This window comes from Plecotus auritus (genome assembly GCF_963455305.1).
Source record: "Plecotus auritus genome assembly, chromosome: 2".
NCBI classification, from domain to species: domain Eukaryota; kingdom Metazoa; phylum Chordata; class Mammalia; order Chiroptera; family Vespertilionidae; genus Plecotus; species Plecotus auritus.
The window spans coordinates 69228598-69246601 of record NC_137771.1 but is presented as its reverse complement, the minus strand read 5'-3'; the positions used below and the strand labels follow the sequence as shown (position 1 = coordinate 69246601).

Genomic DNA, 18004 nt, shown 5'->3' with positions numbered 1-18004 from the left:
AATCCTGCAATTGCTGTTCACCTCTGTGTGACTGTGTCAATGTCTGTGTGTGAGTGTGTGTGTGCACGTGTGTCTTTCTGTGTCCATGCGTACATGTGCACACGTGTGGGGGTGAGTGGGTATGTGCTTTTGGCTCATGTTTGTGATGATAATTTAAGTCTTTCGTGAGTACGACCTGTAGCGGGGAGTCGGGGGAGAGTGAAGGAAGAGAATGGAGGTGAGTCCCGTGTCCAAACCTTCACCAAACCACGTGGGCCATTTGGCGAGTCCCCAGAATCCCAGAGGCCCAGCGTCAGGGTGTTGCACGGCCCTCTTGGTCTAGTGTGCACTCAGGCAGTGGAGAACCGTGCAGGCGCAGCGCGCCTCGCCTTTCCTGCCGGCTCGACACCTGACCATCCCCTGGGATTATGTACACACATCGTTGGGCTTCATGGATGTGGAAATGGGGGCAAAGGTAGGTTTGGGGGGTACGTCCGGCTTTAGCCCCGACCTGGTCAATGAATTGTAGGCGTTGAGGCTGGGCTGCCTCGAAACAGTCACTGACGGACCCGCCGTCTGGGAGCCGTGCACCTGGATGGAGTCCACCAGCTGCGGGCGGGGGGCGGGTTGTCTCCCCGGCCAAAGCTCAGGTTTCTGGAGAGGTGCGAGGAATTGGAGGAGTTAGTATTGTTTCTTTTGAGAGTGGTGGCCTGGTGGCTTCTGGTGAGCGAGTTCGTGGGGTAGCTCCTCTTATAGTCAAGCCCAGAGGAGGAGGAGTGGTGCATCTCCAGCACTTGCTCAGGCCGCTCTGTGACAGGGAGGCTCCCTGGGGGCCCAGGTATGCCTCCCGCTGGGGGACCTTGGGGGGCAGGCTGTCCAGGTTCTCCACTAGGTTCACCCCGTGGTTTGAACTCTTGCTGCTGAGATGTTCCTTGGTGGTCTTATACTCCAGGTGGCCGCCTGGTCCTCCAGGGCCATCTGGGCCACCTCGCTCATTTTGGGCTGGTCCACGTGCTCGTGCTGGTAGCCATGCTGCGTGATGGGCAGGACCACCATGCTGGGGATGTGGCTGGGGGAGGCCCGGAGGGGCAGGTCCGTGGGGATCACCGGGGAGCCCATGGGGGGCATGTCCTTTGTGCAGGCGTTGATGAGGTTCTGGTTTCTCTCCCACTCGCGGCTGCCGCAGCTGGGTTTGCGCTTCTGCTGCAGCGTGGGCGTGGGCTCGGGGGTGGGCAGGGCCGCCAGGTCCAGGTGGTGCTGGTCCGCCTTAATGAGCATCTTGGCCGTGTTGCCGGGCGTGGTGAGCTTGCTGTTGTGCATGAGCGGCGTGAGGCTGGCCTCTGGTTTCGGCTCTTTGGACTAGGTGTCACCGAAGAGGCCGCTGAGCTTGGTGACGCTGCTCATGGAGCCCCTGCGGGAGTGGCTGAGCTCCTCCTTGCGCTGTGCTGAGGACCCATCCTTGCGCAGTGATCGCAGCCGCAATAGACCACGATCCCGGAGAACATGGCCCCCATGACAAACGCCAGAATTACCGCAATGGCCAAGAGGGTGACAGGAACGAGCTGGTCCTGGCCTTTGAGGTAACTCTCGCGAATCACTCCATTCAGTGCCACGAAGGAATTATGACAGTCTCCAAGGCCATCTTTATTGCCACGCTCTATGTCCTGTTCAAAAGTTAGTCTGTTGCCGGGCAACAGAGAGGCACAGGAACTCCTTCCTTCACCCACCCGCAGTAAGGGTCTCTGGAGGTGATACAGGTCTTTTTACACTTCCCATGTTGTTCACACCGACCAAGGGGAACCTTTATCTCACAGGTGGAGAATGCAACATACAGAGAGTTGCTTGCTTTGTCCAGTTGCAATCCCATAGTCCTCTTGTCTTCTACTCCATCATAGCTACACTTTCCAGGATTGTAAAGGCTCATCTCCTCCAGGAAAAGGCTGTCATTTAGGAAACCACTGTTTCCTATTCTGGCCAAGAACTTCAAGATGAGTCCCTTCTCTGATCCCAGGAAAACCACAGTGTGATTCCGATAGGGCCCAGCCCCGGTGTCCACCGCTATTTTGGTGAGGCGGTATCTGACCATCGTCCTCAGGAACCACGGCCTGTTGATGACAGAAAGCACGGCCTCGTCCATGAGCGGGTGCGTTTTGATGAAGTTCAGGGTATAATCAGGAAAGACATTAGAGGTTGCATATTTTTCTAAGGAGGATGAGCCAGCACAGCAACCCGGCCTGGGCTTAGGCACTCGTTCATCAGGAACTGGTGTCCAAGTGGAATCCGGAGACTTCTGTTCTTTGAATCTCCCAGTAAAAACATTGGCAATGTCAAGCATGTCATAGGCACAAACTGCAGACCCAGGGATGCTGTTATAAGGTGTGGAAAAGGTTGCCAGGACAACGTCACGGCCATTAATACGAATCACATCTGTAACCGCCTGGAGTATGTTGAAATTAAAGTGAGAGTCTCTGGGAACTGAGCAGTTGAGGCGAGCCTTAAGGAAAGATGTCCACTGTTTCTCCAGGACTCTCTGAGACCCTCCCATGTCATTCTTACAAACCTGGGCCACTCTTGGGAAAACTAACTTTCCCATGGTGCTGTACTCCACTGCTATTTCCCTGAAGAAGAAGTAGATATAGTCTCCATTGTCCACTGCTTGGATGAAATATGGTTCTTTCAACCATTTTGAACCATGCTTGACGGTCCGTAGGGTTGGTCTATCTCCAAAACTCCGGTAAATAACTGCATCGATGGCAAGGAAGTCAGTCACTGTGGTGGAGTATAATTTTCCATCTGTAAACAATGCGATGTTGGCGTGTTTGGCATCATAGGGGCATCTGGCCATTCCACTAAGTTCATCCCCAAAAGGTTCCAAAGTATCCATCTTATAGTTTCTGCAGGAAGGGATGAAGGCATTAGTTCCACAGACAAAGTATCATCGTTTTTCTTTAGAATAACTTTAATGAAGTTGTGACACTCATCCTTATGTTTTCCCTTCATTCTGCATGTGTCTACATCAGCCTGTTTAGATTTCCATGTCAGTTTTTTGCTACAATAAATTTCTTCTGTGTGCGATGTGTCTATCAACAGTATAAATATGGTCCCAGACACTTGGTATTCAGCATGCCGCATCTGTTCATCAGGGGGGGCGAACGAAAGCTAACGTTTGTCTCCGTCTCTCAGCCTTCGCTTTGGTGATGTGATTGTCAAGATGGAAGATGAGAAAGGGAAAATTATTTCCAGAAGTCACTCTCTTCTTCACACAAGGATGGTCCATTAAGGTCTAAAATGTACTTGAGCCTAAGTTTTCGTTTCTTGCTTCTGTTCACCTTCCTGTTTCACTGAGAACTTGGTTGTCTTTGTGACTCGCTGCCAGTCTCCCCAGGCAGCAATGTAGAGGGTCCTGGTCATGATCATGATCATCTGGATGTCCAGTCCGTGCCTCTGCATGCTGTTCCATCCAGGCTTGTGGCCCACAAACACCGGATACTGTTTTGTTGCCATGCGAAATACTGATTGGCTCAGAATCTTCTGGGAAGCCAGCCCCAGCGCAGTGTAGCAGGGTGAGATATAGCAGCAAGGCTTCTGGCCTCGTAGTAGTTCAGCGGGGAGACTTTCTTTCTCTACTTTACCCTATTCGGTGCATCGACGGGTCGGCGGCCAGGGCTCGGAGTGGGCTGGTACAGCGTGGTGTATCCCATTTAGTAATCCATTATGGAGAGGATCTCTGGGCTGCGAGCTGCGCTCTCTCCTTCACAAGCCTTTGTCATTCCTACATGTGTGCTTGTCTCTTTGGGGATAACAGTCGCGGCGACTACTTTTTGGGATGCAAAAGCTCTGTGTTCATCTCCAATGATAGGCTGAGAAGGGGAGCAGAAAAAAGAAAGAAAAAAAAACCAATAAGGAAGGAGTAAATGTTAAGAAACTCTTCTTCAAATCTAAATTCCACTTGGATTCCACTCCAGCGAGTCCCTTAGGCAGTGTCTGCGCCGATAAACAAGTCATTTCAGGGTGGGGGGCGGGGTGGGGGCTGGGGCAGGGGTGCACCCTCTAGCCCCGTTCTGCGACCTGGAGCGGTGTGCTGGGGGTGTCGCGATGCTGGCCGCTGCAGCCTCTCCTAAGTGGACATCGCGGGCGGTCAGCCCAGGGAAAAGCGCTGCTGCTGTGTCCCGAGCGCCTGGGCAGCCGAGTGCAAGGGGAGCAGAGTTGGCTGCAGCCTCACCTGTTGCCGCTCACTACTCCTCTTGGAAAGTATGTTTTAAAGAGATGCATTTGAGTGCCAAGTTGACAAGGGGTAAACTTGTAATGGTTAATTTTATGTGTCAACTTGATTGCCTATGAAGTGCCCAGATTAAACCTTATTTCTGGGTGTGTCTGAGCAGGTGTTTCCCGATGAGATTATCATTTGAATTGGTGAACTCAGTAAAGTAATTGCTCTCTCCATTGTAGGTGGGCATCATGCAATCCACTGAGGACTTGAAAGAACAAAAAATAGTGGGAGGATGAATTCATATGTCTTGTGTGTGTGTGTGTGTGTGTGTGTGTGTGTTTCTACCTTTCACTATTGAGCTGGAACATCTCATCTCCTGCCCTCAGCCGGGGATATACACCATAGGCTTCCCTGATTCTCAGGCATTGGGACTTGAATTAAGTACACCACCAGATTTCCTGGGTCTCCATCTCGCAAATGGAGATCATGGGACTTTTCAGCCTTCATAATTGCATAAATTGATTTCAGAGAGAGGAAGGGAGAGAGAGAGAGAAAGAGAGAGAGAGAGAAACGTAAATGACAGAGAAACATTAGTCAGCTTCCTCCTGCAAACCCCCCACCGATGATCAAGCCTGCAACCCAGGCATATGCCCTGACAGAGAATCCAACAAGCAACCACCTGAACCACACCAGCCAGGGCACTATATATCTCTCCCTATCTATTATCTATCTATCTATCTATCTATCTATCTATCTATCTATCTATTTACCTATCTATCTATCTATCTATCATGTATCTATCTATAATCTATCATCTCCATCTTACTGGTTCTGTTTCTCTGGAGAAGCCAGATTAATAAATGCTCCAAAGGGAAAATCAGATCAAAGAGTGAGTCCATTACATTTCTATGATCTGAGATTTGGGTAGTTTTCCCAGGCTAGCTGAGATCATACTGGGTCATTGTTTGATCCCTTGCAGCATCACTTTTGCAGTCATGCTGAAGGTGTCCTCTCAGTTTTATATGATAACTAAAGGCCCAGTGCACAAAATTCATGCACAGGGATGTGTGTCCCTCAGCCCAGCCTGCACCCTCTACAACCTGGGAACCCTCGAGGGATGTCCGACGGCCCGTTTAGGCCCAATCCAGGTAGGATCGGGCCTAAACGGGCCGTCGGACATCCCTCTCACAATCCAGGACTGCTGGCTCCCAACTGCTTGCCTGCATGCCCTCCTGATTGCCCCTAACCACTTCTGCCTGCCAGCCTGATCACACCCTAACCACTCCCTTGCCAGCCTGATTGATGACTAACTGCTCCCCTGCCAAATTGATTGCCCCTAACTGCCCTCCTCTGCAGGCCTGGTCACCCCTAACTGCTCTCCCCTGAAGGCCTGGTCACCACTAACTGCCCTCCCCTGCAGGCCTGGTCCCCCCCAACTGCTCTCCCCTACAGGCCTGGGTCCCCCCCAACTGCCCTTCCCTGCAGGCCCAGTCGCCCCCAACTTCCCTCCTCTGCCGGCCTGGTCAACGCTAACTGCCCTCTCCTGTAGGCTTGATTGCCCCCAACTGTCCTCCTTGCAGGCCTGGTCCCTCCCACCTGCCCTCCCCTGCTGGCCTGATCACCCACAACTGCCCTCCCTTGCATACCTGGTCCCTCCCAAAACATTTTAGTTTTGGTTACATGAGGTTGATGATCACATTTTTCTCAATACCTTAAAAATATCATTGCACTGTTGTCTGACTTTCATTGATACTGCCAAGGAGTCAGCTTACAATTTTTTTTAAAAATGTATCCTTTCTGTGTAAACACCTTTAGACAATTTATATTTGTATTGTATAATTTTGCTCTGATTTATCCAGGTGTGAATTTACTATTTTTTCTACTTTGATTTTAGGTGTTTCTTACATCTGCTGATGGGTGATTTATATACTACTGTTTACCTGCCAACTGGACTAGAACCTGTACTCTGGTTTACTTAGTCCCCGAAATAGACATTGTCCCAAACAATCAGCTCTTTAAGGTTCCATTCACTGCCTATGCTCGAACCAGAAAGGCCATCACCCTCCTCCCCCTACTTGCTGACCTAGGAATAGCTACAGACCTGGGCACTGGGATAGGGGGTTGACAACTTCACTTTCCTATTATCAAAGCCTATCCAAAGACCTTGCAGACAGCTTAGAGGAAATAGCAGAGCATTATTGCAGTACAAGACCAGGTAGATTCGCTGGCAGCAGTCACCCTCCAAAATCTAAGAGGACTAGACCTTCTAACAGCAGAAAAGAAGGGTTTATGTATGTTCCTTGAGGAAGAGTGCTGTTTTTATGCCAACCAGTCCAGCATTGTAAGGGATGGGGCCCAGAAAGTAGCTGATCAAGCCTCAAAAATAAGACAGGAATTATCAGAATGTTGGAGTTCCTGGAATAATATATGGAGTTGGGCCTCATGGGTACTCCCACCAGCAGGTTGCCTCTTAATGATACTTCTACCTCTGCTATTTGGCCCTTGTATACTCAATATGCTGACACAGTTTGTATCTTCTCGTTTAGAAGCCTTTAAGTTCTAAATGGTACTACATGCCAGGACCCCTCACTACTAAGATCCTCTCGAGGAAAATGATGAAGATGATGAAGACTCGGCATGCTGAACTCCCTTTATCAAGACGTCCCCCTTCAGCCGGAAGCAGCTAGAGCAGTCTTTGTCCCTATCCCCAAACCCTGGGTCTTCTATAATCCCCAGGGCTAAAGCTAGCTGTGGATCAAAGTGGGGGGCAGGGAGAGGGTGAGGAAGAATATAGAAAGGCTAGTAGCCTTACTCTGTTAATCAGTATCCTAATGTACATTCTTGGTAGCCTATAATTAAGTCACTGCCCTTTCTTAACAATCTGGTCTTACAAGACCTGTTTTCCTAATTACTCCCAATTTACAAAGGGCCATAAACAAAGAATGTAACAGCTTTGCTAGAGGGGAGGTCACTAGGGGGAAAAAGGAGACATATGTAATACTTTAAACAATCTATAATAATAAAAGCCTAAGCGACCATTGCAACCGAACAGACGACCAAACAGACTGCATGGAGCAACCAGGTCGGCAGCGGGGTTAGTGAGGAGTGACCAAACAACCAAACAGCAGGCTGCATGGGCAACCAGGCCCACGGGGGGGCAGTTGGGGGGACCAGACTGGCAGAGGGGAGCAGTGAGGGGCAACCAAATGACTAAGCATCAAGCGCTGCATGGGATGACCAGGCCAGCAGGGGGGTTAGTGAGGGGCAACCAAATGACTGAGCAGCTGACTGCATGGGGCAACCAGGCTAGCAAGATGTTAGTGAGGGGCAACCAAATGACCAAACAGCAGGCTGCATGGGCAACCAGGCCCACACAGGGGGCAGTTGGGGGCGACCAGGCCAGCGAGCGGGCAGTTAAGGGTGACCAGGCCGGTGTGGGAGAGTCAGTTAGGGGCAACCAGGCCAGCAGAGTGGGGGAGCAATTGGGTGCGTCTAGGCCGGCAGTGGGGACAGTTGTAAGTGACCAGGCCAGCAGGAGGGGATAGTTAGGGGCAATCAGACAGGCAGGCAAGTGAGCAGTTAGGAGCCAGTGGTCCTGGATTGTGAGAGGTATATCCGACTGTCGGTTTAGGCACCCCAGGATCGGGCCTAAATTGGCAGTTGGACATCCCCTGAGAGGTTCCCTATTGGAGAGGGTGCAGGCTGGGCTGAGGGGACCCCCCTCCCCCATGCACAAATTTCGTGCACCAGACCTCTAGTAAAAAATAAAAAATAATAAAATCAATAAATAATATACATTTAGATTAAAAATTAATTTAAAAATGCATAAAAAGGTCAAATATTTAGAAAATTAGGCAAGCACACCTATACAACTTTAGAGGAAAAGGTGAAATTTACAAGGGTAAATTAGAAAGTATTTTGAAAGGCTAAAGGAGCTTATTACCACTAAACTAGAACTGCAAGAAACGTTAAAGGGACTGTGGTAAGAAGACAACATAGAGAGAAACAAAGGCATAAAGAATAAAAATGATGATAAATAATAACCTTAAATGTAAATGGATTAAATGTTCCAATCAAAAGACATAGAGTAGCTTAATGGATAAGAAAACATGACCCATATATGTGCTATCTAGAAGAGACAAGAGAATTACACAGGATGAAAGTGAAGATAGAAATTTTTTTTTTCAAAAGCTGGGATAACAATAATCATATCTGACAAAATAGACTTCAAATAAGGGCCATAACAAGAGACATTGAAGGTCACTACATACCACTAAAGGGATCGATCCAACAAGAGGACCCTGGTCAACATATATGTACCCACTATAGGAGCACCTAGATATATTAAAAAAAACTTCTGGAGGACTTTAAGAGAGAGATTGATAATAATACAATTATAGTAGGGGACTTTAACATCCCACTGTCATCACTGAATAGATTTTCCAGACCCCCCCCCAAAAAAAAAATCAACAAGGAAACAGTAACTTTAAATGACACGCTAGATTAGATGGATTTAATTGATATTTACACAACATTGCATGCCAAAGCAGCAGAAAATACATTCTTCTCAAGTGCACATGGGAAACCCTCAAAAATAGACCAAATGTTAGGACACAAAATAAGTATTAACAAATTCCAGACCAGCAATGATGTCAACTCCAGGTATTGGTAGTAGAGAGACAGAGAAAAGTTTCTTTGAGAAAAGTTCATGAGCTCATTTGTTTCTTTTTGGTTTATGCATGAAGTAAAGTTTTGTCTGATTTCTTTCATTGCTCTTGAAATTGATGTCCTTTAATTTAATCCATTCTTTATTTTTATTCCCTACACCCTTTTCACCCAACCCCTACCCACTTCCTCTATCAACCATCAGTTTGTTCTATGTATCTATGGGTGTGTTTCTGTTTTGTTTGTTTGTTTTGTTTTGTTTTAGTTTCCACACATAGGTAAAATCATGATATTTGTGTTTGTCTGTCTGACTTATTTCACTTAGTAAAATACCCTCCATACCCATCCATGTTGTCACAAATGACAAGATTTCATTCTTTTAATTGCTGAATGATATTCATTGCATATATACCACATCTTCTTTATCCACTCATCTATCAATGGGCACCTAGGTTATTCTCATATCTTGACTATTGTAACTAATGCTGTAACAAACAAAGGGATGGTATATCTTTTCAACTTAGTGTTTTGTTTTGTTTTCTCTTCAAATAAATACCCAGAAGTAGAATTGCTGGGTCATCTGGCAGTTCTGTTTTTTAATTTTCTGAGGAACCTCCATACTGTTTTCCATAGTGGCTACACCAGTTTACACCCCCACCAACAGTGCACAAGTGTTTCCTTTTCTCCACATCCTCATCAACATTGCTATGGGTTGAATTTTTGATGGTAGCCATTCTGACAGTTGTAAAGTGGTATCTACTTGTGACTTAGATTTGAATTTCTCTGATGATTAGAGATTTGAGCACTTTTTTTTATGTCTGTTTGCATCCATTTGTCTTTTTTTGAAAAAATACCATCTAATTGGGGTTTTTTTGCAGTTTTTTTTATATTGAGTTGTAATAATTTTGGATATTAACCCTTTATTGGATATATCATTTGTGAATATATTCTCCATTCAGTAGGTTGTATTTTTGTTTTGTTAGTGATTTCCTTTGCTTTGCACAAAATTTTTAGTTTGATGTAGTTCCATTTATTTATTTATTTTTTTGTTTCCCTTGCCCAAGGGGATATGTCCAAATGATAGTTCTAAGACTGATATCAAAGAGTTTACTGCCTATGTTTTCTTCTGGGAGTTTTATGGTTTTGGGTCATAAACTTAAGTCTTTAAAATCCATTTTGAGTTTATTTTGGTATATAGTATAAAAATGATCCAGTTTTCTTTTTTTGCATGTATCTGTCCAATTTCCCCAACACCACTTATTGAAGACACTGTCATTTTCCCATTGTACATTCTTGCCTCCTTTGTCATATTTTATTTATTTTTAAAGTATATTTTTATTGATTTCAGAGAGGAAGGGAGAGTGAGAGAGAGATAGAAACATCAATGATGAGAGAATCATTGATCAGCTGCCTACTGCATGCCCCACCCGAGGGCTGAGCCCACAAGCCAGGCATGTGCCCTGACCAGGAATCGAACCGTGTCCTCCTGGTTCACAGGCCAACGCTCAATCACTGAACCATGCTAGACCAGCTGCTTTGTCATATTTTAATTGACTGTATAAGTGAGGGTTTATTTCTGGACTCTCTATTCTGTTCTATTGATCTGTGTGTCTGTTTTTGTGCCAGTACCATATTTTTTATTATTATTGTACCTTTTTAGTATAGTTTTAATTCAGAACACACTTTGTTCTTTTTTCTTAAGGTTGTTTTGGCTATGTAGGGTCTTCTGTGTTTCATATAAATTTTAGAAATATTTGTTCGCGTCTTGAGAAGAATGCCTTGCAGTGAATATGTATATTGCTTTGGGTAGTATGGCTATTTTAACAATATTAACTCTTCCAATCCCTGAGCACAGCATATCCTTCCATTAATTTTAGTCCTCTTCAATTTCTTTCTTTAATGTCTCATAGTTTTCAAAGTACAGGTCTTTTAACTCTTCGCTTAAATTTATTCCTAGGTATGTTATTCTTTTTAATGCAATTGCAAGTGGGATTGTTTTCTAATTTCTCCACTAATCAATTGTCATTAGTGTATAGAAATGCAATAGATTTCTGCATATTAATTTTGTATCCTGCAACTTTTTTAATTCAATTATTAGTTCTAATAGTTTTTTAGTGGAGTCCGTGAGCTTATTTTAAACAAGATTATTTACTGCTAATAAAACACTCAGCCCTAAGATGGAAAATCACTTTGAGTATTTACTTAAAATCAAAAGCCTTTTGCACTAAACTCATTCTGGGACTCAGATACAGAGCTGCAAAGCCCAATCCCTGCTCTGTGAGAGACGGTGCACCTTGTAGTTGTTTTTCCCAACTGTTTATCAAGAGCCTTGCACCAGTTCCTGAATGTAAAATGTAATCCTATTTGGGATCTTGTCTATATTTTGGTTTCATCAGATCCAAGAACTCAACATTCTCATCATGCCTTTACTTTGTTGACTATGAATTACAGACAAAAAAAATATGTATTACTCCTCAAAGTTACAAACAAATGTTACACTCATTAATTCATCCAATTATTTATCTATTTCTTCATTCTCTCAATCACAACCTGCCAGGCTGACCAGCAGACCCTGAGCAATGGCTGAATGATTACTCTGGCACTCATTTCTGTGAAAGAGGGTGCTAAGGGACCACTTGGCTTGAGAAACCAAACAGCCCCATTCGCCTGTCTCCTTAGGCTTTTTTCATAGCAGTAGCTTGAACTAAAATTAACTTCTAGATACTATCAGCAGGGTAAGCATCCCTGAGGGGTGCTTATCCTGCTGATAGTCTCTAGAAGCATCCTTCAGGGATGCTTACCCTGCTGATATTATCTAGAAGTTCAAGCTACATGCATCTGCAGTGTCCTTTAAGCAAAGACGTCTAAAGACTAAACACAAAGATTCCAGTAAAACACCCAGAGGCTCAGATCATTCCAATGGGCCCTGGAAAAGTCAAGGCAGGGGTTGCTGCCTTCGGGCCAGCTCCCCCTAGAGGCCCCTGGCCTTTCGGAGATTCCTCCTTACAAACTTTCCAACCAAGTCCCCTGCTTCCCCACATTCCCCCCCCCTCTCTTTTTTGTTTTATTAGCATGCTCTTTAATGTCACATGGGAACATTTAATGATGGCCTGCCCTTGTGGATTGTAAGGGATTCCTATGGAATGCTGGATGGACCAAGCCCTGCAAAAGGTGGCAAAGGCATGGCTACCATAAGCAGGCCCATTATCAGTTTTTATCTCGGTTAATATATCTACAATTGGAAACAGGGCTTATTGAATTCATGCAAAGAAATGTATTGCCACTTATTAAGAATTGCTAAATTCTGGAGGGACAGGTAGGGAGAGGAATATATAATTTACCAAATTGCTTTAAAAATACTTCCTTATATCTGAAAAACAAAAAGTTTAAGAATTAGCAATACTTTAAATAATTGTTATCAAAACTATATAATTATTTTCTATTCATTCAGCCTTATAATAAAATTTTTGTTTCCTGATTTTTCCTGCCAGTACTTCTATAAATCTAGATACTATATAGAGTAATGCAAATGACATGGAGTCTTGTCCTTTCTGTAAAACACAATATTTCACAATATTATGACTAATAACAATTAGTTATAAATGAAAGCATATCAGAATCTATTTAATATTCATATATAAATAGAAAATAATTATTATTTCCTTATTTTACAGAGCTTCCCATATACCTTAAGTATAAGATTTTCCTTCATAAGGAGAGAAAAAAATCTTTGAGGCATTCCAGGGCCCACTGGAATGATCTAAAGCCAATTCTAGGTCAAGAAAAAGTTTGTTAAAATTCAAACTCTGGGAAGGTAGTCAAATACATTAGACTAAAAGATTATATATTATTAGTATCAAACAGTATTAAGTAATCTATTCATTTAAAGTAATCAAGACTCTGATTAACATAACATAATTATTTTAAATAACCTTTGCTTCCTAGGCAAATACAGGAACCCTCCCCCCCCCCCCCCCCCCGCTTTACTTTCAGAAATAGGCATATTTTTCCAATGGAAAATATATTCATATTCTTAAGAAGCATAACAGAGATAATATGACCTTGACAACTCTCAGGAGGCTGCAGAAAGGGTGGGTGTGTATGTGGGGAGATAGCAGGTCCTGGGTTTGTTCCCAGGACTGTAGTAACTTCTGGGCCTTTAACAGCTTTAGTGTAAAAGTACCATTAAAAAAATTTTTTTTTTACAAGGAGAGCACCCCCTCACCCCCACCTCACTGCTGCTGCTTCTGCAGCCTGTTCAAGGGCACTTCTGTATCTCTGGCCCTCTAGGATAAATATCTGGGGTGTTTAAATAATTATTTCCCCATATTTTTCTTTCTTAGTAGACAAACAATATGAAATCTTGCACCTAAGAAGAGATCTTAAAAACAGAAAAAACAAAACAAAAAAACCCTGCAGTAGATGAATGAGTACTCACAAAAGGTGGACTGGGATATTAGCCTTAGAATCTTATCTCACACTAACCCAGCACAGCAAATGGGTTCTGAGTGGCACAAAACCCAAACAGCAGAGACAGAGGATTCCCTGCGTTCATAAAACGATGAAGTGCAAACGAAGTCCCTCAAAGATAAGAAAGCAAGCAAAGAACATCAATTAGTAACCAAGTTACATTACAGACAGAAAAGGACTTCTAGCTAAGAGTTTCCATTGGCTGATGCCTGAGGGGGAGAGTAGGAAGGGTCCCCAAGATTAAGAATTCTTGGCAGCTGCTGCGAAGTTCCTGCAATACCTGCCACGTGTTCAGCCTGCCACAAGTAGCTGGGGCCCCTATCAAAGTGAAATATGCCCCATCTCTAAACAAATTAAACCAAATAAAGACACAAAACAACATTCAACAGAGACACTCTATGTACAATATTTGCAGGCGCACACAACCTACAGATAAGACTCAATAAATCAGAGTCCTTTCTGTAGATCTTTTAGAAGATGTTTTATACTGCCTGGGACTTACAGCCAGAACATGGCCCAGAGAGCTCCCAGGTGGGGTCGCCAGTGAACACCCACAAACAGCCTGCTGTTCACAGATCTCATCATATTCTGCTCTCCATAGTAAATATTGACTGGCATCCAGAGTTGTTTTGGCCAAAATCTGCTAGTCCCAACCTGACATATGATAATTTTCAGACAAGGCATTAAGGAGTCCTTTTGTAAATGGCCTGTTAGTCCCATTTTCTCTAATACTTTTCCTTAAAGAAGAGTGGTTCATGTATCTGATTACCTTGCTGACCTTGCATAACTGGGCAAGCCAAAAGCTCTTCTTCTAACATAGCTTGCCTGACACATGATCCCATAACTGAGGATCTAGTTGATGAGCCTTCCCACACTGGAGGTGGAGGATCGGGAAAGGGTTCCTCTGACGGAGGGGCCTAGGTATTACAGGCTCTACCTCAGGAGGAGGGGTTGGTGATAAACCCTCCTGGCATTCTGTAGGCTTTTGATCCTCAATATGAAGTGGGCATAGTGTAGCTGGAACAATAGTTCACATAGTTAATGATGATAAGGACACTCGTTTTCCCTGGGCCTGATTTCTCTTTAAATCCCTGCCCACTTGTTCCCAGAGATTAAGGTCTAGCGTTTCTGGCATCAGGGAACCAAGGGTTATAAATTATAACAGTCTGTAACAGGCTCTTTAGTTGTTCTTCTGTAACAGAGGAACCACCTGCTTTTAATAACTGTGTAAGCACTGTGATATATTGCTGTGTTCTGTGGACAGCTGTTGTCCCATTGTGAAACCTTATCTGAGAAACAATCCCCTCGAACTTGGAAAACTCAAGCGGGCTCCAGTGACTTACTGAGCAGCTACTTTCATTTTCTTCCTCTTTGTTTTCAAGGTTTCTGCCGCATTGTTGCGTTCAATCCTCACACAGTGAACCACTTCCCGGGGCTGACCGGCAGACCCTGAGCACTGACTGAATGATTACTCTGACACTCGTTTCTGTGAAAGAGAGGGCTAAGGGACTGCTTGGATTGAGAAACCAATCAGCCCCGTTCACCTGCCTCCTTAGGCTTTTATTGTAGCAACAGCTTGAACTAAAATTAACTTGTACATACTATCAGCAGGGCAAGCATCCTTGAAAAGACACATGCATCTGCAGTGTCCTTTAAGCAAGGACGTCTAAAGACTAAACATAAAGATTCCAGTAAAACACCCAGGGGCTCAGACTTGTTTGGAAAAGTCAAGGCAGGGGTTGCCACCTTTAGCCAGCTTCCCCTAGAGGCCCCCGACCTTTCAGAGATTCCTCATTATAAACTTTCCAACCAAGTTCCATGCTTCCCCACAACAATCCACCCTGGGCTTTACTGTGCCTTAATATTTATGTGTTGGATCCTTAGTCAATAATGAGTATCCCCTAAAGAAGTATGTAATTTTATTCCCAGGAAGTTTAAATTAGACTGAAACTAAAGTTAAGAAAGACTGTTGGTTCTTATTCCAAAAGATCTTAATCACTAGTCAGAATTTTTTTTAATTTACTTATTACTGCCTATATAGTATTATTTATATTTTAAGGCCCTTATACTATATAATAAAAGGCTAATATGCAAATAGACCAAACAGCAGAACAACCGAACAACCAGTCACTATGATGTGCACTGACCACCAGGGGGCGTGCATGGAACATTGCAGGCGTCGGCAGCAGGAGGCAGAGCATGGAACATGGCAGGCATCGACCACAGTGGGATGGTGGAGCAGGTGAGCGGGGGTGCCAGACCAAGGTGGGGCACCAGTTGCTGTCATCAGGGTGAGCCTCTGGTGGTTACTGAAAATTCTTTGCTCCCATGCACTGCAGTCTTGCCTGGTACTTGCACCTGCTGCTGAGGCCGGCCCCGCTTGCACCCACTGCCAGCGCCAGAGCCACCGCTCGCACCCACTGCTGGCACCCGGTGCTGGCCCTGATTACTTGGCGCCATCAGCAGGTGTGAGCAGCGGCTGCTGGCCCTGATCTCTCCTCAGGGCTTCTCCAGGCCCCCCCTGCTCCTGAGGGGTGAGTGGGGCCAGCAGCTGCTGCTCACAGCCATTGCCAGCATCCAGGGCTGGTCCCAATTGCTTGGTGCCATCAGTGGGTGTGAGTGGCAGCTTCCAGCCCTGAAAGCCCCTGAGGACTTCTCTTCCTCCCCCTGCTCCTGAGGGGCAATTGAAGCAGCAACCTCCACTCACACTCGCTGATGGTGCCAGTCCCGCTTGCACCCGCAGCTGACACCAGCACCAATCACTCCACGCTGTCAGCAGCTGGGAGCAGGACTGGCACCATCAGCACGTGGGAGTGGCAGTAGGAGCGGGGCTGCCTGCAGAGAGGGGACCAGGGGCTGTGGCAGGAGGGGCCAGGGGTGGACACGGAGTATGGGCCAAGACCCACCCTGTGCCCACTGCAGTCTTGCAGCCCATAGTTCCTTTCAAGGTGCATGAATTTGTGCTCTGGTCCCCTAGTATATTATAAGCTCCATGAAGAAAAGAGCTTTATCTGTCCTTTCTTCATAGAGCCCATAAAATGATCTATATATATAAAACCTTAATATACAAATAGACCAAATGGTGGAACAACCGAATAACTGACTGGTCGCTATGATGTGCGCTGAACACCAAGGGGCACACACAGAACATGGCAGGCATGGGCAGCAGGCAGCAGAGTATGGAATATGATGGGCGTCAGCCACGGTGGGATGGTGGAGCAGGTGAGTGGGGGCGCAGACCAAGGTGGGGCGCCAGCCATTGTCGTCAGGGTGAACCTCTGGTGGTTACTGAAAATTTCTTGCTCCCACACAACAAGGTCCCCTCCAGCGCTTGCACCTCCTGCTGGCCCTGGGCCCACTTGCACCCACTACCAGCACCTGGCGCTGGCCCTGAATGCTCGGTGCTGTCAGCAGGTGCGAGCAGCGGCTGGCAGCCTTGATTGTCCATCAGGGCTTCTCCACCTCCCCCTGCTCCTGAGGGGCGATTGGGGCAGCAGCCACTGTTCATACCTGCTGACAGAGTGGAGCTATTGGGGCCAGCACTGTCAGTGCATGGGAGCAGTGGCAGCGGGAGCAGGGCTTCAGGCAGACAACGGACCAGGGGCTGCACAGGTGGGGGTGCAATGGATGGGCTGTGACCTGCCCCTGTGCCCACCACAGCCTCGTGGCCCACAGTTTCTTTCAAGGTGCATGAATTCATGCACTGGGCACCTAGTAGGTACATAATGAGAATTGAGCAAATAGTCCAAATAAATGACTCTAATATTTAATAGATATATTAAATAGATGTATTAAATTAACTAAATAAAAATGTTTTCCCTTTTGTGTTTTTTTTTAATTTCTTTATTGATTAAGGTATTACATATGTGTCCTTATTCCTTCATTACCCCCACCTCCTATTCATGACCCCACCCCCTGTTGTCTGTGTCCATTGATTATGCTTATATGCATGCATATAAGTCCTTTGGTTGATCTCTTCCCCTTACCCCCACCATCCCCTACCTTCCCTGAGGTTTCACGTTCTGATTGATGTTTCTCTGTCTCTGGATCGATTTTTGTCCATCAGTTTATGTTGTTCATTATATTCCACAAATGAGTGAGATCATGTGATATTTATCTTTCTCTGCCTGGCTTATTTCACTTAGCATAATGGTCTCCATCTCCATCCATGCTGTTGCAAATGGTAAGAACTCCTTCTTTTTTACCGCAGCGTAGTATTTCCTCGTGTAGATGTACCACAGTTTTTTAATCCACTCATCTGCTGATGGGCACTTAGGCTGTTTCCAAATCTTAGCTATGGTGAATTGTGCTGCTATGAACTTAGGAGTGCATATATCCTTTCTGATTGGTGTTTCTAGTTTCTTGGGATATATTCCTAGAAGTGGGATCACTGGGTCAAATGGGAGTTCCATTTTTAGTTTTTTGAGAAAACTCCATACTGTTCTCCACAGTGGCTGCACCAGTCTGCATTCCCACCAGCAGTGCATGAGGGTTCCTTTTTCTCTGCATCCTCGACAGCACTTGTCATTTGTTGATTTGTTGATAATAGCCATTCTGACAGGTGTGAGATGGTACCGCATTATTGTTTTGATTTGCATCTCTCTGATGATTAGTGACTTCGAGCAGGTTTTCATATGTCTCTTGGCCTTCCTTCTGTCTTCTTTTGAAAAGTGTCTTTTT

The 18004-nt window shown here is 45.3% G+C and overlaps 1 protein-coding gene across 1 annotated transcript in view; it reads right to left on the bottom strand.

Annotated features, from left to right (window-relative positions):
- Positions 1-405: 405 nt before the first annotated feature.
- The window catches only part of LOC308241089 (semaphorin-6A-like), a gene marked incomplete at both ends in the record, with an annotated part of 33115 nt that continues 15516 nt past the window's right edge, over positions 406-18004 (bottom strand). Inside the window, 10 exon segments of the mRNA XM_080654644.1 lie at positions 406-596; positions 599-772; positions 775-930; positions 933-1338; positions 1342-1445; positions 1448-1693; positions 1696-2913; positions 2916-3111; positions 3364-3475; positions 3477-3569. Of these exon segments, the coding sequence (XP_080510770.1) occupies positions 406-596; positions 599-772; positions 775-930; positions 933-1338; positions 1342-1445; positions 1448-1693; positions 1696-2913; positions 2916-3111; positions 3364-3475; positions 3477-3569 (2896 nt within the window).